We start from the raw sequence: 23,904 nt of genomic DNA, 5'->3' as shown, positions 1-23,904 counted from the left end.
GTGAGAGATGCAAAAGCTTATTTTGCACCTTCCTCACAGATACCCCTATCATTTATGCATGGATTGTGACTCCCCAAGGCTCCTTTTTGCTCAGTCTAACAGCTGCTTGTCAGGTGTGCATGTAGCACTAAAGGAGGGGGAAAAAAACTGCCTCCGACCAAGGAACAGCTTTAAGGATGTCACCGGTTAGAGGAGCACAGAGTCAACTGCACTGTTCCACTGTCAGGCACCAAATGACATCCTGCACTAACCTCTCTCAGCCTACAGATACCCTTATACACACAGACAGGCGCACACACAGTCACTGATCACAGGCAGTTGGGAGGGAAAGGGCTCTGGCCCTTTCTTACAGCCTTTCTTGTTTTATCTCCTGCTTTTCTTCAATAATCTGTCAACTTAAGAATGCCACATCTGACACTTGTCAGTGCCACACTACTCTTTGTACTTCACTGTTTTCTTTTATTATTCCTTTCAACTCCTGCTGTACAAAATGAGTATAAAAAAAAAATAAAATCTAGCAACTTGCCAATAAACAATGCAGAAAATATTCTACTGATTTACCGAGCGCCAAGTTGTCAATACAAAAGATTTATCTGCAGACTAAATAATAAACAATAAAAACCAGCGCCGGATTTTTTTTCGGTAGAGCGTCATGCATTTAATTAAATTTCACACTTTCGTCAAGACTTAAAACACCCAATCAAAACAGATAAATTCACGAATCCAAAATCTACAGCGATGATAATCTGCGTCAAGGCGATCAAAGTTGAAGCAAAACTATAGCATAAACATGACGCTAAAAGAAATGAATTGTGAAAATGCAAATTAGTGGCACAGAGGGGTTAAACTCTGACCCCCGTGATACCTTTAACCTTGTCAGTGCCCCAGACATCGTAGTGTTAAACAACAGCCCTGGAGAAGCACAGGCATCTTCTTTAAAGAAAAAAAAAGTTCCCTAAAAAAAAATAAAAAAATAGAGTCAAAGTAGATTTTTCTCCTAATAAAACACACAGACAGGCAGTAGGACAAATGGACAGAAAAGTAGCATTTTCCCCCCTATCTTGGACATAACAATAAAGCAAGCATCTACAGTCGGTAAAACAAACAAAGACAGCAGCAAAGAGCTTGTGTGACTGCTGAGTGTCATTAGTACACAATGAGGAGAGATGAGAAAAGCTACACTGTGTTGACACAAATGTTCCTCGCTCTCCCCATCCCACAGCTCTTGAAAGCTTTTCTGTTAAACTTTCCTCTAGTTCACCACCATTAGGGAACACATACGTAGGCAAGGAGAAGACTTGGCACAAACAATATACAAATCACACACTATAGGCAAAACCAAACAAAGTATTAGTAAACAAACAAAGTATCAATATTATGATACAGTGACACAAACACATTCTGATTGCACTATGAAGCCCAGATGTAAATAATTACTATATATATATATATATATATATATATATATATATATATATATATATATATATATATATATATATATATATATAGCTGGTTAATAGGAAAAGGGGAGAAAACTCTAAGTCGATTGTGCCAACAGTGGCTGTGCTTTCACAGCCAGATATTAGCCATTTAAACTCCCTCTAAAATTTGCTAGCCTCTTGATTTCTGAAGTGGCACTCAATGCTTCAGTCAAGCTGCCTGCTCAGCTCCTGACCTTCCCACTAATGGCTGTTATTTGAGGGAGGCTTAAGGACACTGTCAATAGCAGGCTTCCTCCTATCTCCTCTCCTCTGCATCACTCCCCCTCCTTCTCTCTGTCCCTGTCTCTTTTTCCATCTATCTCCTACACCTCCCCTCACTACTCGCCACTCCTCGCCTTTACTGTTCCGTATCATGCAGTACTAGTCTGTGAATGAATATAAGTATACACACATATGCAGACAGACACGCGCACACCCATATTATATATATATATGTGTATGCACACAAATACACCGCAGTAACGAGCACCTGCTGCAGTAATAGACTGTTTTATTAAAACTCTTATTCTGCAAGACTTGAGATTCCCAGAGGACTGGGCCATGTCAAAGCCGATATAATTAACTAGAGGCTCAGCAACGGATCAATTACCAGACAAGCAAGTGATAGTGAAATCAATGAAAGATCATCAGGCACATTATCAGTGTTGCAACTCATTAGGGTAAAACTGAGAAGTGTGCTCAAAGCAAGCCCAGGCAAGGTGGCATTACAAAACAAAGGGCTAATTTGGAGACCCTGCTGTGAACAATCTGTAACAGAATTAGCCTCTCTCCCCACACCTCCACAGCCGCCTAAACTGCGGAGTACTGTAACTAAATGTGACAGACTGAGAGGAGCAGTTTATTAAGACACCAACTTCAAGTTTATTTAGTTCATAAACTCCCTCTCAGAAAATCAATAGAGTCTGTGCAAGGGTTATTAGGCAGGCCGGCTTAATACATCCAAATGTGATTTCCTAATGCAGGGGTCATTGGTAGGAAGAAGGGGGGTAAACCTCGAGACTTCTTTCCAAAACCAAAACTATGGTATTTTTTTGTTTAATGCAAAAAAAAAAAAAAATTATAAAAAACTAACTTCTGCACCAATATCTATTATCATGAAGTTTACAGACTGTGTCAGAGATCAGAACAACCCAATGTCTATCATTATTACTATTCTATATACTTAATTCAAGAAAACAAGAAAGATCAATGAGAAAAGATCATTAGTTGTACGGCCCGACAGGGTGCCTTCAATTTTGACAAGCATTACATTCATACAGTACAATACGCTATCAGTTGGCAAATGAGAAGGAATGTGATAATAGATGGAGTAAGACACATGGAAGAGTGAATGAAAGAAGTCGCCATATACTGCACATGACAATTCGGGCAATGTTATATTACCTAAATGACAATGAAGAGAATTATCCTTTTACCCTGTTAAGGGCATATTTAATGCAGTGTTAGCTGTCTCTTTTGGGTACCAAATAGAGGATGCTAAATACAGAGCATCATGGGAGCTATAAATACAGTTTAATGAGTCTAGCTTATAATTTTAACAAGTAGCAAGATGATATTTAATTTTTTTCATTCCAATGAACAAATAAAAAACTCCATTGGGACCGCTAACGTATTCTCCAAGAAGGTGCCAATGAATAAGATATAAAGTGTACAGTTTCATAGTGACTATGGCAAAAAAAGGTCAGTGCCACAAATCAACTTCAGGGGACTTCCTAATAAAAGGTGGGTATCATCCCATACTCCAAAAATGTGCTCATAAGTCAAAGGGGTTGTCCCAGGTTAAATATTTTTTTTTACAAACAGGTCCCATATGGCACAATATGATCGGGCCAAAAGGGGGTAGTACTACTAACTGGGTGTATAAGGGGCATTATTATAGACTGAAAACAGAAAACATTATTAGTGAATGAGAGCAAAAGAGAGCATTTTTACTGACTGGAAGCAAAAGGAGGAAATATCACGGAATGAGGCAAAAAGGGGAAATTATTACTGAATGGGGCAAAAGAGGGTGTTATTACTGGGTGGGGGCATAAAGAAGGCATGATTATCAAGTAGGGACATGTTTATGGTGTGGGAGTCACTATACGCAGCACTTACTATGTGGACTCTACAGGGGGCACTATTACTGTGTGGCATTATTACTGCATTGCAGATGGGGAGATTGTGTAGAAATGTAGAAAAATTAGGAAGGATACTGGAAAAGTAAGGAGACAAATAGGCCTGCAGAGACAAGTTGCAACTGGCAGAAATCATTATGGTGGCCTGGGTCGCATGGAGAAGAAAGAGGAAATTCAACAACTCCAATTGGAAAGGATGATCACTGGAGGTAACTACACTGTAATCTTATACAGTCTGCAGAGTGTTCCAGTAGAGCTGGTATCTACCATATAGTATATATGGTCACTGTATGGGAGTAATATTGTTTTTTGTATAGAGTTTTTTTCTGCAACAGTATGGCAGTATTCTGTAACTATGAGATAGTAATTTGTGATCATGGTCAGGCAGTATTTGGCCCTTGTATAGGGTTATTATTGGTAATGCAATTTTTGGTATAGTGGGTTTTGTTTAGTGACAGTATGGACAGAATATGAATGCTAATCGTATTAGTACCTTATATATATGGTAGCTGATATTATTTTAGTGTCTGGTTTGGGCTAACATATCAGTGGTTAAACTAGGTTACACTATTCCATAAGCCTGTAAGGGCTCATGTCCACGGGCAAAAGAAGAATTAAAATCCGCAGCAGATTTTAACTCTTCTCCTGCACGCGGATCCGCACCCCATAGGGATGCATTGACCACCCGTGGGGTAGATAAATACCCGCGGATGGTCAATAAAAGTGATTTAAAAAAAAATGGAGCATGAAAAAATCTGGACCATGCTCCATTTTCATGCAGGTCTCCCGCGGGCTTCTATTGAAGCCTATGGAAGCTGTCCGGATCCGCGGGAGACAAAAATCAGATTTTACTCACCGTCTCCGTTTCTTCTCTTCGCCGCCGCATCATCTTCTCTCAGTCGCGGCCAGATCATTTTGCTTCAGGACGGCGCATGCGCGGGGCACGTCACCGATGTCATCCTGCGCATCCACCGGGCCGAAGAAAGAAGATCCGGCCGCGACGCAGAGAAGATGACGCCGCATCGAAGGAAGGATCCGGAGCGTGCGAGAGGTAAGTTTATTCTGATTTATTCTTATTTTCAGCCCTCTTGTCCGCGGGGCAGGAGGGACCCGCTGCAGATTCTCCCTGGAGAATCCGTAGCGGGCCTGATTTTCCCCGTGGACATGAGGCCTTAGGCTAAAGGCACACTAGTGGCATAGTTTTGAGTTTTCCTTTTGTTATGCATGAGTTGGCAGACGAGTAGGTCCTTACCGGAACTTTTACATGAGGCTAGTAAGTTATATACACACACACATACATGTTTTTTATTTTCCTCCCCTTCAGTGTGGAGCCACACACTTTACACAGGGGCCCTTGGCATTCTGTGTCCACCCCATTTAAAAGGCTTCTTCTTATGAAATTAGATCAACTATGTTGACAGGGAATGATGACAATTTCTATTCAGTGATGCAGAATGTGTTGGTTCTATAAAGAAGTGTTATAAGAAATGGGAAAAAAAATTAGTATCTGTTTTTGAAAAATGAGTGTCCCTCTTTATAACATACTGTATCAGCTTAACCAAAAAAGTATGGATATGATATGGATGGGCAAGTGAAGTTTCCCTCTGACACAAGATGCAGAATCAAATGAATACACCTAGATATTCACTCCAGAAAAAAGGTCTGAAGATTTCCATGAGAATACAAGGGACCTACAAAATCAAAAGGAAGAAAAGGTTTAAAGGGCCATCTTGAAGTGTTGGGTTTGCACCTTAGAATGCGCCCGGTAAACAGTAAGGAACATTAGCACAAATAAAGAATTGATAAAGCTCTACTTTTCCTTCTTCATAAATAAAACCTTAATGTATAATCTGTGATTAGAGTGAACTAGGGTTACTGGCTTATTGCTATTAGAGGCCATTAATTCTACTTCAACAGGACAATCCCGTTCAAAGGATCTATACGAATGTGACATCCCTGTAATATCTGCTCTGTTCATCATTCCCCCGTCTACACTTTGTTATCTGCCACTAGAGAGAAAACAAACATAATATTCATTGCATTTTTGACATATTTATTGCTCTGCTTTTTATAATACTGCTTTTGTGAGCGAATACGCCAGATGTATCAAATGGATATTAAATCACAAAGAAAGTATTAGAATAAAATATAAACTGAGAGGAGCCAGTGTCTGGTAGCCGCTCATGATCACATTGTTCCTAAAACTTTACGGAAGCCAAAAACATGTTCAGCAACCATGATTCATCTAGCCAAACCAACACCAGATATGTAACTACAGGGGGCGTCATTTATCCACACATATATTATATATCCGGGCTCATGTCTACGGGCAGATTTGATTTGCGGAATCCGCACGGGGCACCCGCGTTGAAGATCCACAATTCAAGCCGCCCATAGAGAAACATGGGCGTCTGCAACTGAATTAAAGCATGCAGAGTTGATTTGCGGACCTTTGGGTGCGAAAATCAAATCGCAGCATGCTCCATTTCAGTGCGGTTACCACACGGATTGTTTCCATTGAAGTGAATCGAAGCCATCTGATCTGCGGCCCCATCACAATTGACATTGTCGACGGGCTGCGGATTCCAGAGGAAACAGCAAAAAGAAGACCCGGATGGGTAAGCAGGTCCTCTGCCGTGGACAAGGTTGGATTCCACTGCAGGCTCATGCATGCATAATCCGACCCGTCCATGGACATGAGCCCTCCCTCTCTATCTCCATAAAAAGTTAAAAAACACAACTAAACCTTGTTTCCATTCATTAAGCTATCTCTATATCATTCAACCAGGATAGCTTCTAATTTCTATGACCACCAATGCCATTGTTAGCCGTAGTATTTTTGATACATGGGTTTCTCCTGAACATTTTTGACTCATATTTGGCACGAAAACTCTCTCGATTAGACTCTAGCGGACTAAGTGGAAGAAAGAGGAAACAAGGATCACAGTAGGTCAACTGGGGCTGTCATGGGTCTTCATTGGAGTTTTGCGTAGACCAAAAGTTGTGAATTTCTTGTGAGCCAGTTCCCTTCAGCATTCTCCATTCCGGTTTTATTTAATTCGGAAGGGATTCTGAGGGCATATGGAGACTTTCAATATAGTATGAACAAGAAATAAAGCATGTGCTAGGAGAAGGTGGACGTGGGTATCGTGATGTGTTCCTGATGACTTTCTTGGCACTAATGCATACAATTATCAAAGTGTTTTTATGGGTTTCTACAAAAACAAAGTTTTCCATGCCGATTCTTCTTACCTTAAGAAATTGAAGAAACTATTAAAATCGGTTTCCTTTTCTTAGAAAGCTTGTTAGCAAGTATATTATTTGGTGCGCTGGAACATTGCCACTACTTATTCTGCTTTAGCATAAATCTGAATTAGGTGGAAGAAATGTGCAATTCTGTACTGTTAAAGCTAACACGGCCGTAGCGTTAATTCTAGCAAGAACGGAGTTGGTTTTTTCATTTGTAAGTTACTCATTTTAAAACTGATGATCTAAAGGTGCCGGTGAGTGTTACATCATTTTTCCATTTATTGTTATTTTGCTGTGTCCTTGCCAACATCTTCTCCGTATCTTACAAATGTTTATCCACATCTTCCTTTATGTTTTATGCATGAAGCCAGGAAATGACATTTGTATGTGCTCTGGGGACAGTACTGGGTAATGGACGAGCGAGTGTCTTGATGGCGTGATACACTGAGTGACATGACATTGCTGACTATCACATATTCAAATAATACAGAACACTTTTTTTCCAAATCTTCTCAGCTAGCCGATTCCCAAATGTAAACATGTTTGCAGTTCATGGTGGCTGATCCTGACTCAAACGCACAAACAAACCGCGATACAACAGATCGGGTAGGGTGTACAGGAGAGAACAATGTGCCATAAGTTTTAAGTGGGCAACAGTAAAAAAAAAAAATGGACAAAAATGTAATGAAAAAAAAATTACCTAAAGGGGCTACGTGTACTTAATTTCAATGTGCTGATAATTATTAATAAAGAGTAATCCTAATGAATCTTGTGTTTTCTCTCTTCAATGTCCATAGGCTTTCTATAGCAATTATGTGGGCAAACAATGCTTTATATACATACATTATATTCCTTATATAAAGCTCATTATTGAACTTTTTTTTAACTTTCAGAAAGTCTCTTTAAAAAAACAAAAACATTTATACAACAAATATTTATACCATCATTGTGAACACTGAAGAGGACAAATATTTTACCAAGCCTTAAGTTACTATATGAAATTTTAAGGACAGGTGCAAATGTGATAAAACAAATAGTGATATTTACCCATCTTCAGCCCCAGCGATTCAGTGCTGCAGCCCTGTAGTCCTCCCAGTGTTTGTTGTAGAATGGACACCATGTGATCGCTGCAGCCAATCATGGGCTACAGCACCACTGTTCCAAACTTCGGGCATCATGGTGCCCAGGATTGGCTGCAGTGATCACATGGTCTCCTTTCTACAACAAACACCAGGAGGACATCGGGCCGCAGCGCTGAAGATGTGTTATTTTAACACGTGCACGTGTCAGCAAAATTTCATATAGTAACCAAGCAACCCCTTTAATAAATTGCTGTAAATTAGTAAAAACCAACTGACTTATAAAGAACTACTAAATAGATGACTTAACATTATAATTTACCATATAAATAATTTACATTTTGCATGCCATATTGTATACTTGTTTTTTTTGTTTGTTTGGGGAGGGGGGGGGGATGAGCTCACCATTTCATTTTTGTATCCCTATCTAAAAAAAGAAGCTGTTCTAATGATACTACTATATTGCCTCGAGGAACCATATTCAATATGTAACTAATACACTTTGCAAAGTAGCTGCATCTAATGGCAGTTCTTGGCATACCTGGTCAATAGAGGAAGATGGTCAATGAATCCCAGGTATGGAATATTAATTTTTAGTCTTTTTTATTGATCTTTTACTTATTGATGTGGTAAGGTGGCTTGGTGGGGAATAACAAACACCTCTATAATAGACATATCTGTTGTAACTCTACATGGGCCCCTATAGGCTCCTCAAAAAGACATGCTTAGCTAAGGGTACAGGGCTTGTTGTTTTTCAGTCTCCATTGTGGATGGAGCAGAGGATGAAATTTTTGCTGCAGATCGAGGAGAAGGAAAGAGAAGGAAGAAGGAGGAGAAAGGAGAATGAAGAAGAAGAAGGAGGAGGAGGAACAGGAAGAGGAGAAGGAAGAGGAACAGGAAGAGGAGGATGATGATACATATTAGGAAATGTATAGAAGACTATCTCTTAGCCTTTAGCTTGTGAGAAGTGGATCATGGAAGAGGGAAGATCATGGTTTGTAAAACTTGGAATAAATCTAAGGGTACTTTTACATGGGGTGACAGTTCCCCGAGCAATCACTCAAAAGAACGATTATGGGCGACTGTCATCCAGTGTAAACACGGGAACCAACAGTGCAAGTGAGCAAGAAGAAACTAAAAAAACAAACGACTAGCAGCCAGTGTGAACAGGCAGTCATTCATCTATGAAGAACTGCCTGTTTACTCTGAATGGAGGCGGGCGACCTTAAGAGAGATCTTCAGAATATTCTGCCTACTGTCAAGGAGTGATAATCATTGGGACGGCTGTCAAGTGCTTAAGTGCCTGACAATTGTCCCATATAAAAGTATCCTAATTGGAAAAGTTTTGTCCAGGAAGAAAAATCCCTTTTCATATACTATGTTAGGATATATGGATTGTAAAGAGGGTGAATTCCCTTTTAGCCAAAACGTAGGAAATAGGTTCCTATTATAAGGGCATTATAAATGTAAAGCTAAACCATTCACAGAGAGTATTTTTCACAGGTCTAATTAAATTGGACCTGTGTATAATATTCTCGAGGTGTGGTGCAGTTGCCTAGACAACTACATCACCCAGCGTGCAGAAGCATCTCACCAAAGCTCAGTACAATCCACCTAATTTGATAGTATAAGGCTTAGCTAATAGCCTGAAAGCCTTCCTGGTGCACTACACATATCTGTGTGACTAGCACCCTACACAAGCCTTACCTGTATGCAAATATAATACTAAGCAGTCCGTCCATGAATGGTAGGCATGGGAGTGGCTGTTCCTCAGTATTTGGCACTCTGCCCCTCCCCCATATAGCATTTTACCACCTTTTCTGCTTGCTTCTGGGAATTGGTATTTGTGCCAGTCCTTGTACCTTTATATCAGCAAGTATGGCTTTTTATGTGATAATCAGCAGATTTGATCCAATTTGCAGATGGGGTATTCAAGAAATTCTGGTGAGAGGAAGAAATGTAGGATTTCCTGCTGTATTTTCCCTCTGAAGCATCCCTCTTATGGATTGAACATTAATCAGCAAGTATAGTTGTACTCCAATTGCTCCATTACTGCTTTTACATTATGGCAATATGTGGATGGGTCTGTTCTCCAGGTGGATGGCCATATCAATGAATTGCCCACCACCTGCGCCATTCTGACCAGACTGTTAGGAGATGTTGGATCTAGTGAATACATGAGGACACATAAGGCGACTGGGCTCAGGACATCCTCGACCAACCGTCTGACCATCCAAAAAGCACAAGTAGCTCCAACTGTTTCATTGACCACCACCCATAGACAGGTGGTGCTATCGTTACACCCTGTGTCTTACGGAACCATTTCCAGGAGCTTGTCTAAAGGACATTTGGTCTTATGGCGCTCATTACATGTATTGCCTTTGACATCCACCCATTGTCATCTGTTAGCAGTGGTATCGTGAATGATGAAACTGGACTTCTATGGAGTAGAACAGGGTTGTCTTCAGCAAAAACTCCAGGTTTAGTTTTGGCACTGGGAACAGGTGTGTTCATGTTTGGAGGGGTGAGTGCCTCAATTTCTGCCTTTGCTGTGAGGCAAGACATTGCCCCTACTGCTGTTGTGATGGTCTGAGAGGCCATCACATACGACAGTCAGTCACCCCTAGTAGTGGTCCGAGGGACAATGACAGCTCAGCGATATGTTCAGGACATCCTGCAGCCACATGTGTTCCTCTCATGGCGGCTTCCAAGAGTCATTTTCCAGCAGAATAATGTTCAGCCACACATAGCACGGGTGTCACACCATTGTCACAATTCTGTGGCCTCAGCAGTCACCAGATTTATCGCCAATGGGGCGATCTGGAATGCCAACTTGGACAGCCTATGAGTTTCCACAATCTAGAGGCTCATTTACAGCAAATGTGGACCAATATGCCACAAGATACCATACAGAACCTGTATGTCTACATATCACATCTTACATCCTAGCTCGAGGCGGCCCAAGAGGGTACTGGAGCCTCCATGCCTGCCTGTATCACATCTTGTATCCAAGCTAGAGACGGTACAATAGGGTAGTAGAATTTCTTTTCTCCTTATATCACATCTTGTATCCAAGCTAGAGGTGGTACAACAGGGTACTATAGCCTCTATGCCCGCCTGCATCACATCTTGTACCCAAGCTAGAGGCGGTACAACAGGGTACTATAGCCTCTATGCCCGCCTGCATCACATCTTGTATCCACGTTAGAGGCAGTACAACAGGCCTGGGGGGCCAGTTTTCCGCAATAAATGATCCTTTGCTCTGATATTGTAATCACTCACTTGTATCAACATTACAATTACACATAGAAAGTTTAATTCCATTCCGACAACTCATTGTAGGTGCTTGATTTTTTTTTTGACAATGGGTGTACATTTATTTAACCTTGTCAAACAAGTAAAAAGTGTCCATAGATTCGACATATGGGCGATCCCTGTATATATATATATATATATATATATATATATATATATATATATATATATATATATATATATACACACACACACACACACACACACACACACACACACTGTATAACAGTCATACGTATGTACCTTCTTACTGCAATGATGATGATGAAAAGTGTAAGAGAAGTTCTCACAATATAATGACTGTCATAAACACCTATAACATCAGCAGCACACAAATATTTGGTGACGACGAATAGAGATTTAAAGGGAGCAGTTCAATTTAGCTGAGAAAAGTAGATCATTTTTACAAACCCACACATTCAATCACCTTCCTTAAACAAATATGTTAAGGAAAACAGGTTTGTTTTTCTTTCCAGTAAAGACGCTTAAACAAGCTGCCACTGGGAATGTATTCACCATGTGCTAAAAGCCCTTCTGATAGCATGTAGGTCATTGGTTCTCTGTGTAGCGAGTCGCCAAAACAAAAGTTTCCCTGTTACTGAGAAAATCTTCATTTTTCTTGGTTTATATTAATATACAGGGCACCAGTAAGAGGACTTCAAGAGAAACGGTTTCGGAATGTGCTACATAAAAATGGAACGATCCAGTGATCAAAAGAAGTTTTCTTCCTCTCCTACAACTTGAGGTTGGTACCTGTTCTTGGAAGTCTTCGCTATGCAATATTCTAAGTGTGATCAACAATCTAACCACTTATGCTGCTATTGTTAGAAAGAACAATGCCGCAGGTTCATGTAAGGTTATTCTAATGCCGAGAGAAATCAATGAAATCGCTTACCTGAGCAACAATAGGGAAATCTTCATACAATTCATTCTTAAACATGTAGCAAAAAATCTACAGACCGACCCGAAAGTAAGAACTCACGTCTACAGTTCAACGAAAGTTAGGGCAGATTTACACAGGGCAACTATTGTTCAAATAGTCGCACAATATAGTCACTGCAGCCAGTTGTTAGAGTACGAACGACTTGCTCATGCGCTTTTTGGGCCAATGCCCACGGACGGATTATCGCAGCCGAATCTCTGGCTAGAAACCCGTCGCAGATTCCGCTGCAATAGTGGTCCATAGACATGCTGTAGTAAATGATTCTCCCAGGTCCACGAGCGGAAATCAGCTGCAATTTTCCACTCGCAGGGAAGACTCAGACTATGTTCTATTTTGAAATATGCGTGGATGCTTCCATTGCAGTCAATGGAAGCCATCCGTCCCGCGATTTTTCCACTGTGAGCACAGCAGAAATTATTTCACAGGAATACGCGTCACTGCCCAGAGCATCATACGTTGCATGGAGCATGCTCACCCACTCGCCGGACGGGACTCTCGCGGCGGATCCGGAGAGGTGAGTATGGGGTCCCTGGGGGGGTGCCGTGTTGGATTCCGCTGCGATATTCCGTGACTAAATCCAACACGGCTGTGGGCATGAGCCCACAGACCGAAGTCGCTGAAGCACACACCTTCCTGGATAGTCACTGAAAAACAAAGGATTGCTGGTTTACACCAAATGACAATCAACCAGCGACTATTTATAGGTGAACTGAAACAATGCCACTAGTGACTATTAAATGAATTATCACTTGTGAGTCTGCTGGTGACCGTTTATATGGAATAACTATTTCTTATGTTTGTTCGATTGAGCAACTATTAAGATGATAGTTGTTCCGTATAAAGCCACCCATAAGGAAAGTATCTTGATGTTGTTTCATCACCCTTCTTTCTTTCCCTTCTTTTGCCAGGTCTCTCTCTGGTGACACTTGTCCAGTTGAAAAAAGATACAACTGATTGTCCTTTCATGCAACCTGAATGTTTTCCATCGGGCTCAGTACGCTACTATAACAAGGTTGTTGGATGGTGGTATGTCATTTATTCATTTAAATCCCCAAACTTTTTTATTTTTAGGAGTCTAGGGGCGGTCCATGACTGTGCATACCAATATAGGTGCCAATCACTGATGGAATCATCCACTTGACTTCTAAGTTTAGGAAGTGTAGGTATGTAAATGGCTCCATAGCCGGCGCGTGCCACCTGTGTTACAGATTTTTTTGGGTAACTATCTCCCAAAGAGGATTGAATAAAAAGTAGTTAAAGAGCCCAAGGGTTTATTCACATGGATGTATATCGGCTGGGTTTTCACAATCGGCCGATATACGCTGGCCCTCATTGCAAGGGGAGGAGGCGGCACGGGCGGGAGCAGTGCACTGAGCTCCTGCCCGCTCTTCGCCCCTCGCAACTGTTTGCAATGGGAGGGGCGGGATGGGCCAGAGCTTAGCTCCGCCCCATGCCTCCCATTGCAAACAGTGGCAGAGGGGCTCAGCATGCTAACTCCCGCCTCCTTCCCCTGAATAGAGGGGCAGCGTATATCGGCCGCGCATGAAAACCCAGCCAATATATATCCATGTAAATAAACCCTTAGGTACCCCAAAGCTTTACTTATAAAAAAAACAACTATCCCTTAAACAGCTCTACCACTGAAAAAAAAAGTTTTGGGTCTTAGAAGACTGCATCAGAAAGCAATTTTATTATGTAATCTTAAAAAAGTGTTTTCATTTTTTTAATAGTTAAAAAAAAAAAAAAATATTATATATATATATATATATATATATATATACACATATATATATATACACACACACACAAATCCAGCATCCCCATAACTGTATTAACCAACAGCATGAAATGAACGTGTCAAGGTGCAATTGTGTTTTTTTCTCTCCATTTCACTCGACTATGTCGTCGGAAAAATTAAAATGTTAAGGCTCTTCATGGATGTGGATGGAAAAATTTAAAAAAAAGAACTAAAAACAGTTGGTCCTAAAAAGGGTTAAATATTCTGTTTTTCCTAATCTTGTAAAAAAAAATGCATCTTTCAACAGGAAAATCAAATACGGTGTGAACAGGCTCTCACCTTGCTACGTTAAAGGTGTTGTCCGAGTTGTAATATCTCCGTTTAACCCCTTCCAAATGCAGCAACATAAAAAAATAATCATATCTACTCGCCTCTAACTGTTCCTGCTGTGTCCCTAGTGGGGGATCGAGCACTGGCACCGGAGCTCGATCCCCTGCTCCACTCTCAATTGACAGCTGTAGTCATACAGCAGACAATAAAAGAGCTCAAAAATAAAAATGCGTGCACAAAATACTCTTGTGAAAGAACCCATTGAAATCCATGAATTCTAATCATTGTGCGCGTCAGTTTTGCCTGCGTAATACACAAACACATTGGCACTGTGTAAGTAAGCCCTTCGGCACAGTTTTAGCAAGATAAAATCATAATAGAACCAGAGCCCCCTGACCGCTGCCTTAATGATCAGGGAGTGCGCTGATCGATGATCGGGAGACCTCTGCATCTGTACATAGACACTGCTGCACAGTCCTCCCTCTACCTGCCCGATAAGGCTGGAGATCACCGACAGGTCCTCTTCTGTACACACAGGGGGACAATAGCAAAGATCAAAGGTCTTGCAATAGCGGCAGGACAGTAGAGGATGTCCTAACCAGGAAGCAGCTAGAGGGGTCCTGTATTACAACACTCGTATGTGGGGATTTAGTGGGAATGAAATCAATGCCACCTGCAGGCATGTGTGTTTGTGCATGCAGCAGAGCCATGTGTGTATATAGCAGAGTTGTATATGCTGCAGAGTTATATGTATGTTGCAGAGCTGTGTATACACGATGTCCAAGCAGCAGTGCTGTGTATAATGTGTACTTATGTGCTTGCACTCTTGATTGAATGGACACACTACGGTAGGTATAATAATAATCATCTTTATTTGTATAGCGCCAACATATTCCGCAGCGCTGACTGTTCACTGTTAACCCCCTTTTCTATACTAGAACACCAAAGTTAATGAAAGTAGCCCCCTCCACCTTGTTAGACCCCCAGAGACATTTAAATTAGTATGAAATATTTTTTCCTGCCCTCCGTTATCTAAACCCGGAGTTTGTCTTATAGTCCAAAAAATACGCTATACGAAGTTCTATGTTTTCACAAAACTATTGCTAACTCTCGTCACTTCTCATGTATTCTCTTCGGAAAATAATATACTGGAAATCACGGCGAACAATGCCATTTTTAGTTGTAATACTATATAAATAGCAGGGCAATGCCTTCAGTATAGTCTCAATTACGTAAGTGAACTAAAGCCTTGCACAGCATCGCTCCCCCCCTACATACTCTTCCCTTATGCCTTCTTGTGCCTGCTAAATAGGAAAGCACCATTAACACTTTTATGAGCACCTGCCACATCTCAGCCCTGTAAAGCAGCATCACAGATGGCTCCTATAGGCTGCCAGACGACATGCCTATGGAAGAGAAGGCAGTTGCACGAAGAGGTTCTGTTACCTTTTGTGAACACACCATCAAAGAGTCGCAGATGATCCAGCAAGGAATCCCATTACCACATAATGTACAGCAGTCTCTGCCGAGGTGTCCAACCCTACACTCTGTAGTCGGCGCTCCCGCAGAGATTTACCTACTCCCTCCATCCTGCAACATCTGCTCTACTGCATGGAACCCCAACAGATGTCCCGGCTGTCAACACACATCACATGCAGAAAAGCCTGTTACTGCGCCGTTTCGTTAGATACAAGATTGGACAGAAAAAAATAATTAGTCATCACAAGTAACAATATCATAAAAATGCCAATAGGAGGCTTGTTTTACTTCTAATACTACAGCCGAGGTCAAAAATTAAATTCTCAAATTTTTTTAACTTATGGCCAATTCTCGATTTTAATGTCAATTTTCTTTCTATGCTAAATGAAGTGAAAAAGTAGCCAACTTGCAGCACGAGCACTAATTTGGAATACATATGATGTATTGTATAAATTTGATTAGATGGGAAAAATAAATATGTTATTTGTTACGACTTTCACTATACAGTACAAATAATGTGTTACCTGCGGATCACTAAGATTAGGGTGATACAAATGTATCGTTTTATTACTTTTTTCAAAACAAACACGTGTAACAAAAAATTGTAATTGCATTGTCACATTTTAGAAAACATTAGGGACCTTTCATAGTAGACAGAATAGGCTGCACAACGCACTGCCGGCTACCTGCGGGATGTGATGCAGAATTGTAAATGGCTTAAAACCTGCCTGCAATTCTGTATCTAGAAATGTGCAGTAAAGCCGGCTTCACACAGGTGTATGTGATAATGCTGCGACTGCATCACCAAGGAACGAAAACCTCATGGGTGACGCTGATCACAGCATCAAAAAGAGGTGTGGATTATATTGTAGTACTGCCTGTATTCAGCAATGTGGCATATCTCCTTGAGGGCGCATTCAGACGACCGTATATCGGCTGGGTTTTCATTCCCAGCCGATATACGGCATCCCTCTCTGCAGGGGAAGGAGGCTGGAAGAGTCGGGAGCAGTGCTCTGAGCTCCCGCCCCCTCTCTGCCTCCTCTCCACCCCCCTGCACTATTTTCAATTAGGAGAGGCGGGGCGGGGATGGGGCTATTTCCGGAAACTTATCCCCGCCCCCATTCCGCCTCCTCTCATTGCAAATAGTGCAGAGGGGCGGAGAGGGGTGGAGAGGAGGCAGAGAGGGGTGGGAGCTCAGAGCACTGCTCCTGGCTCTTCCAGCCTCCTCCCCCTGCAGAGAGAGACGCCATATATCAGTTGGGCATGAAAACCCAGCCGATATACGGTCGTCTGAATGCACCCTTAAGCCGGTTTCACAAGGGCAATGAAATCGTGCGATTTTGCGCAATGCGAGAATGAGTAAAACAGCAGAATTATGAAACCAATCATTTTCAATGGTTTCCTGCACATTAGTGATGTTTTCACTGATGTGGTGTTGCGAGAGAAAAAAATCACGGCATGCCCTATCTTTCTGCTATATGCAATTTTTTCATCGCCCCTGTTTCTATATGGAGCCTCCTGCCTATCACAACGATTTTCAGGCGAGGCATTGTGTTTTAACATTACAATGTCCGATTGACTTTCGGGATAAAAAAAATAAAATAAATTGCATGATTTTATCGTGGGTGGCAGCGATGCGAGATTATTCTCAAGAAAAAGCGTAGCTGAGGCTCAAAAATTGCAGAAACAAAGATGCGATTTTGCAGTGATTTACTCGATCGCCTGTGTGGAACTAGCCTGACGAGGAGGTTGGCTCTTCCGCTACCTTACATTACTCCATTTTTAAACAAAGGTCCTTTTACATGGAGCAATTTGCTCCAGTAGACAAGCGCCAATCAACAAGATTAGGAATGCTCTGTGTTTTTTTTCCTAGCTGGAGCAATGAGTATATGCTTGTGTAGTGGCCCAGAGTTAATGGGGCCCCTCCATAGTATTTTTTTCTCTCTCTTGTGTTACTGTATTGTCAGTGTCTTGTCTGTGGTATGCATTTGATTTATGTGGATTGCAATCCTGCAGGACTGCATGGGTTAATGTCTGGTATGTCCTGTCTTGTCTGAAAACTGTAACGTTTTGTGAGTCATGTGACTATGTTTTATATATATGTTGGCAAGAATGCAATGCAAGAGTCGAGTCTGGCAGTCCAAGAGAAGTGAGGAGAGAGTCTGAGCGAGCCAGCCACACAGAAACTACAGAGATCAGTCTGTGTTAGTGGAGCATGGAGGAGGCCGACCGATGGCCTAATGCTCAGCCTGGGCCTAACCACCCCCAGAATCTGTGAGCACTAAGAGTGAAACAAGAGGAGAGACAGCAGAGTGAGTGTTGACCGGTAGAGAGAGAGAGAAAGAGTTTTGCCAGGAGAGGTATTTCACAGATAACTTGGATCTTGGAATATTCTGATGCCCCGAGGATCCTCCATGTTACATCACTTTGGCTCGTTGTTTCTGTACCAGAACGGTTTGTTGGAATTTAATGTTCAAGAAGTTTGCAGTAAACGGGCAGAACCGACCATTCCCACTTCTAGTTCAGAAAGTTGCCGTGTGTGGACTACTTTATTTCATCTGGAAGATCCGCTGCAGATGATGGAATAGTGGCATCACAAGTGACAATTGGACTTAACCCTTTCAAATCCACTGTCTGAAGTCTAAAGACATTATGATTTAAGATTGTACAGCTACAATGTTGGAAGACATCTGTCGGGATTCTCTTACTGTATATTGCCAGCCTCTCTGCTGTTGGAGGCTATCCAAGGTGTCACCTCATGCAGTACTGGCTTTAGCCCTCAGATGGCGCCGTTTTATAACGGCAGAAAAAGAGTAAGCTCCCTAGGAAAACCAGGATACAAATTGGAGTGGAAAGGGTTAAGGTAACTAACCCCCCCGTTACAACCCCTGTGATCTCCCCCAGCAGTTACATGGTCAGGTACCAAGCTACACCCAGGGGAGGAGATAGTAAAGCCCTGTGACAAAGCCTTTCTTTACCCCGCTGTCTCCTCAGCTGTGGGCCCGCTCCCCAGATGCTGCACATGTTGCACCGTATACGCCTACCTTCTAATTCCCATTGTATGTTGTCTGACAATGCACTGAGGTATATTTAAATGGCAAATATTTTAATCAGAAAAAGATAAGTCCTACGTTCCATAAAAAAGTGAATGTTTTCATTTTGATGCGGTGCTGTAGTAGCCTCACCTGACCAGGCCACTGGGAACCAGAAGCCAGGGAGTGCTGACTGCGGGAAACCTTCGGCGGTGGTGAGGGGAGTGCCGCATAGTATGAAATCAGCTGCGGATATGCAGTTGATTTCCAGTACATGTGCAGCATTTCCACCATGTGTAAACACACCCTAAGTCAGCTTGAGGTATACTGCCATGTGCAGAGTGGCACCAGTAGTAATAGTGACCCCCTATATCAGCCCCAGTAGTAATAGTGATCCCTATATTGGCCCCAGTAGTAATAGTGACCCCCATAGAGCTCTCAGTTGTAATAGTGACCCCCACAGTAGCCTCAGTACTAATAGTAACCCCTATATTAGCCCCAGGAGTAATAGTGACCCCCACAGTAGCACAGTTGTAAAAGTGGCCCCCAGAGACTGATATACTTACCTCCTTGTCTTCAAAGTGCCGCTGCTCCTGTGCTCTGTGTTGCTGCAGGCAGAAGTGTGTGCGCCCATACGTCTCCTCCCTTCTACTCTCCTTCTGCAAAACCAAGAAAGAGAGGTCAGGGGAAGAGGAACCTGGGTGCACACACAGTCATTAGTTTGTGCACCCGTAGCCGTGTCACTAAGTGATTATCAGCCGGGGAGCCGTAGCACCCCGGCTGGTAATCACTTTCATAATAACGGGGCACGGTAAAAGAGGGATAGACATCCCAAAAGTGGGACAAAAAGCAATCCCACTTAGGGACCCCGGAAACAGTGGGACACAGCATCCCAAAATGGGATTGTCCCGCCTAAATCAGGACGTCTGGTCACTTATTATTGGGAAAGATCACACAACAATGTCAAGAAAGCAAGGCCCAGCCATGGGTGGGGGAAGATTACTGGCTAGCCTCTTGGTGCTGCGCCTAGATGTCATCAGTCAGCCTATATGTCTGTATGGTCATAAGCGGTGCTGGTTGTTAACCCGTTTACTCTACAGGATGTAACTTCACACCCTGGCTGCGGGGTACTTAATGAAATATGATGTAAACTTATGTCTTGAAGCTGAGCCGGTGCCACCCCGTAGTGGGAGATGACTGTTATTGATAGCCGCCCCCCCCCCCCCCCATACAACAGTGGGGATAGATAAGAACAAGGTTCCCCACTGTTAACCCACTGCATGCCACAGTCTATGTAGAACGCCAAATACTGCGGTCTGGGCCTGCCTTTGGCCTATGATCGGTATTGTAAGCAATAAGAAATAGCAGTACAGAAGTCCTGCAAAGCCTTATCATAGCTGTTATGGTTCAAGTCCCCTAATGGCATATAAAAAAATCAAAATAAAAAAGTGTAACAAAAACATTTTTTAAAAAACCCACCCTTTTGTGAACTTTCCTTCATTTGTATACATTAATGTTTTTATTTTTTTAAATCTAACATATTTGGTATCATTGAATTTATAGCACCCTGTAAAATTGAATATTATTTATCAGCCACAGCAGAAACGGTTGAAAAGCTAAGGCAAAATGCTTATTTTGTTCATCCTGCCTCTACCAAAAACAAAAACAATAAAAAAAATGATCAAAAAAGCCTTAAGTACCCCAAAATGGTACCAATAAAGGCTACAGCTTATCACACAAAAAACAAGCCCTCACAAAGCTCCATCCATGCAAAAATAAAACAGTTATTTGACTTTGAAAGAAACAATGTAAAAACCAAAAATTTGGGGGAAATTAATTTTTTTCTATGTGCAAAAAAAAGTGTAAAAACCTAAAAACAAAGAAAAAATTTATTCTGTCATTTATGCTGCATAATTAACACTGTAAAAAAAAAACAAATGGCAGAATTGATGCATTTTCTCTACCTGCTCTGAAACAAAAAAAATGAACAATTTTACAACACATTATATACGCCCAAAAATGGTATCTACAAGAACTACAGTTTGCCATGCAAAAAATCAAGCCCGTCGATGTAAAAATAAAAAACTAACGGCTTATGAAATGTGAAGATGAAAATCCACCAAAAATTGTTGAGTCCCTGTGGTCAAAATAGGCTGTATACTTAAGGGGTTAAAATAAGGTGACCAGACGTCCCGATTTAGGCGGGACAGTCCCACTTTAGGACCCCGTGTCCCACTTTCCCTAGGGTCTCAATTGGGACAGCTTTTTGTCGGGCTTTTTGCACATCTTTCCGGCTTTTGTTGCAGGTCAACATGAAGGCGATTACCAGCCGGAATGCCACGGCTCTCCGGCTGGTAATCACTCAGTGATGCTCCTGCAGGATTCTCCTCCCCTGACCTCTCTTCTTGGTTTTGCAGGAAAAGAGGAGAAGGAAGTGTGTGCGTCCGGGCACACACACTTCCTCCAAGGAAAGGAGCAGAGGCACTTTGAATACACGGAGGAAGTAAGTATATTGGTCTCAGGATGGCTACTGGGGCCAATATAGGGGTCACTATTAATACTGGGGCCACTGTGGGGAACACTTACATCCCTTAACCAAGCAGGTCACCTACCTTTAGCCTGTAAGCTTAGCTCATAAGGCTGAAAGTAGGTGACAGACACTTTAGATAAGCTACCTGGTTCCTTACACGGTTGCATAGGCCGGGTGACTCGCTGTACGCTACCGATCTGTTTGTAATTATCACAAAGCAAAATTGTATCTTGGAAAGAAGTTGTGAAGAAGTCCCAATATATGAAATGAATTCACTTTCTGCTGCCCATTCATCTCTATGGCTATATATTCCCTAAACTGTAATAGTCATTATCATTCAAGTGAATGGTTATTATTAAGCTACAATGGCTGTAATATTTAATATACGATGACTGGATGGTTATAATATTCAATATACCTCGAAGGCCCCAAAGTACCCAAACCACTGAGGCACATCTAAAGCTCTTGACATTTGTGAAAATCACTATTCCTTTTATAGGAACGAACTGAAGCTTTGTCAAGGTTAAAAAACCGTCACAGTTATTAAAATGAAGCAAATGACATCACGGCTGATCCTTCAGCCGGTATAAACGAGCAGCGATGTATTACTGCTAGCTGGAGAGCCAAGGAAGAGGTTATATTCATGGAAAGGGGGATGTATTAAACAGGAGGCTGCTTGACTAAGTTGGAGGAAATTTGGGGAGGATGGTCTGATATATAATGGATAGTTCACGTCGAGGGCTTGCATTGAGGTATTGCAGAAAAGCTGATGGGATTTGGAGGGTGGAGAGAGGTGAGAAGGTGGAGAAGAATTAGGGTTTGTTTTATACATGTGCCTAAGGGCTTATTAAAATGGGCGTATATCGGCTGAGTTTTCATGCCCGGCGATATACACTGCCCTTCTGATGCATGTGCTTACAATGCATCACTGCACAGGGGCATATTTCCGCGGTGTAAAAGTGCCAGACTGGGCGCCTTCACACCGCCAGTGGCAGCTGCATAGATTTCTATGGAGGCATATGCTAGCTGATGAAGAAGGGAGGTAGTTTAGCAGCGTGACTGCTAAACTCCCTTCCCCTTCTCTTCTCCTCTCCGCCCCTTGCCACTGTTTGCAATGAGTGGGGGCGGGGTTGAACTAAGATCCAACCCGCTCCGCCCCCTCCCACTGCTGGCTGCAGACAAGTTGCGGGAGCTTGGCTCCGCCCTATCCCACCTCCTCCCATTGCAAATGTCCAGAGGGGAGAAGAGAGGTGGTGAGTTGGCGAGGTGAGGGAAGGGGGAATGTCTCCCCAGGCCCCACATCATTGCAGCTTCAGCATATATGCGCCGGGCCCTTTGCCGTTCAGGCGTTTTTACAGCGCCGACGGGCGCACATAAAATGCCTACGGCCGTGTAAATGGTCCATTAGGCAAACTTTATACGGACATATTTGCAGGCACAAAATTTGCACGCACAATACGCAGAGAGTTGGTCCTGTTGATTTCAGTTGGTTCCCACGCATTTCAGCCACACAAAAAAAAATTTGAACACGTTCTATTTTTTCAGGTATTTATACACCAAAGCTTAATTCGATGTGCGCAAATATGCAGGGACATGCAATACTGCAGAATTCCTCTGGAAAAAATACACCTGGAACTCATATGATTTAGCCACTTCAGAAATGAACCTGCCCTGCAGGCAGAAAAAGTTCAGCAAAATATGCCACTATGCGTGTAAAAATGCATAATTTGTTCCGCAAAAACGCAGTACTGAGGTGCCCGCAAATGCGCATACACCCCTGTGAAGAAGCCCCAAAGCCGAATTCACATGAACATATGCATATTTGCGCGTGCAGCATTTTTGCAGAAGGATTGTTGCTTTTTGAGTGCGTATCGGCGTAATTTATTGTACTTTTTGCGCACAGAAATAGTGCACAATTGTGCGCTCAAACAATGCACACCGATGCTCCCGGACATAATTAGGCTTATACGTTCCAGATGTCTATTTTTTCATGTGCATTTACACAGTGTTACATACATCTTCTAGCGTATTTTGCACTCATTTACGCATCTCCATTGACTTCTATGAGGACTTTTGGTGCTGAAACGCGCAGAAAAATATAGCAAAATGGTTTGTTGCGCGACCAAAATGTGCAGGAAAAAAAAACACATGTGAACGACCCCATTGAGATCAAAGGGGACTATTCACTGCGTATAGCGTATAACAAAAGCCATGACCCTGGTAGACAACGGTACAGTGAACATAAAAATTAACAACGAAGAAGTCGAGTCGGTCCAAGATTTCATCTTCCTTGGATCCAAAACCGATTGCAACGGGCAGTCTGGACCGGAGATCAAGAGACGGATTACACTTGGTAGGACTGCAATGTAAGGAATGGAAAAGATCTGGAAGAGCAAGAATATTAGCATTGCAGCAAAAACCAGACTGGTCAATGCAATCGTCTTTCCCATAACGACGTATGGGTGCCATGTTGGACACTCAAGAAGACGGACAGAAGGAGCATTGATGCATTTGAACTCTGGCGCTGGAGGAGAATGCTACAGATACCTTGGACTGCCATGACAATGAGCAAGGTAGTGTTAGATTG

The 23,904-nt window shown here is 42.2% G+C and overlaps 1 protein-coding gene across 4 annotated transcripts in view; it reads right to left on the bottom strand.

Annotated features, from left to right (window-relative positions):
- The window catches only part of BNC2 (basonuclin zinc finger protein 2), a 553,266-nt gene that overhangs the window by 278,257 nt on the left and 251,105 nt on the right, over positions 1-23,904 (bottom strand). For 2 of the 4 annotated variants that reach the window (XM_066604361.1, XM_066604357.1), the window contains exon 3: positions 19,354-19,446. The exons of 1 other annotated variant lie outside the window; for it this stretch is intronic. In XM_066604361.1, coding sequence (XP_066460458.1) covers positions 19,354-19,446 — 93 coding nt within the window. Of the gene's footprint in view, positions 1-865; positions 1,003-19,353; positions 19,447-23,904 lie in introns of those variants that run through there. One more of the 4 variants, XM_066604359.1, reaches the window with a different exon arrangement.

Source organism: Eleutherodactylus coqui, chromosome 5, assembly GCF_035609145.1.
Source record: "Eleutherodactylus coqui strain aEleCoq1 chromosome 5, aEleCoq1.hap1, whole genome shotgun sequence".
Taxonomy (NCBI): domain Eukaryota; kingdom Metazoa; phylum Chordata; class Amphibia; order Anura; family Eleutherodactylidae; genus Eleutherodactylus; species Eleutherodactylus coqui.
The sequence above is the reverse complement of the archived record's forward strand: the minus strand, read 5'-3'. Positions and strand labels throughout refer to the sequence as shown.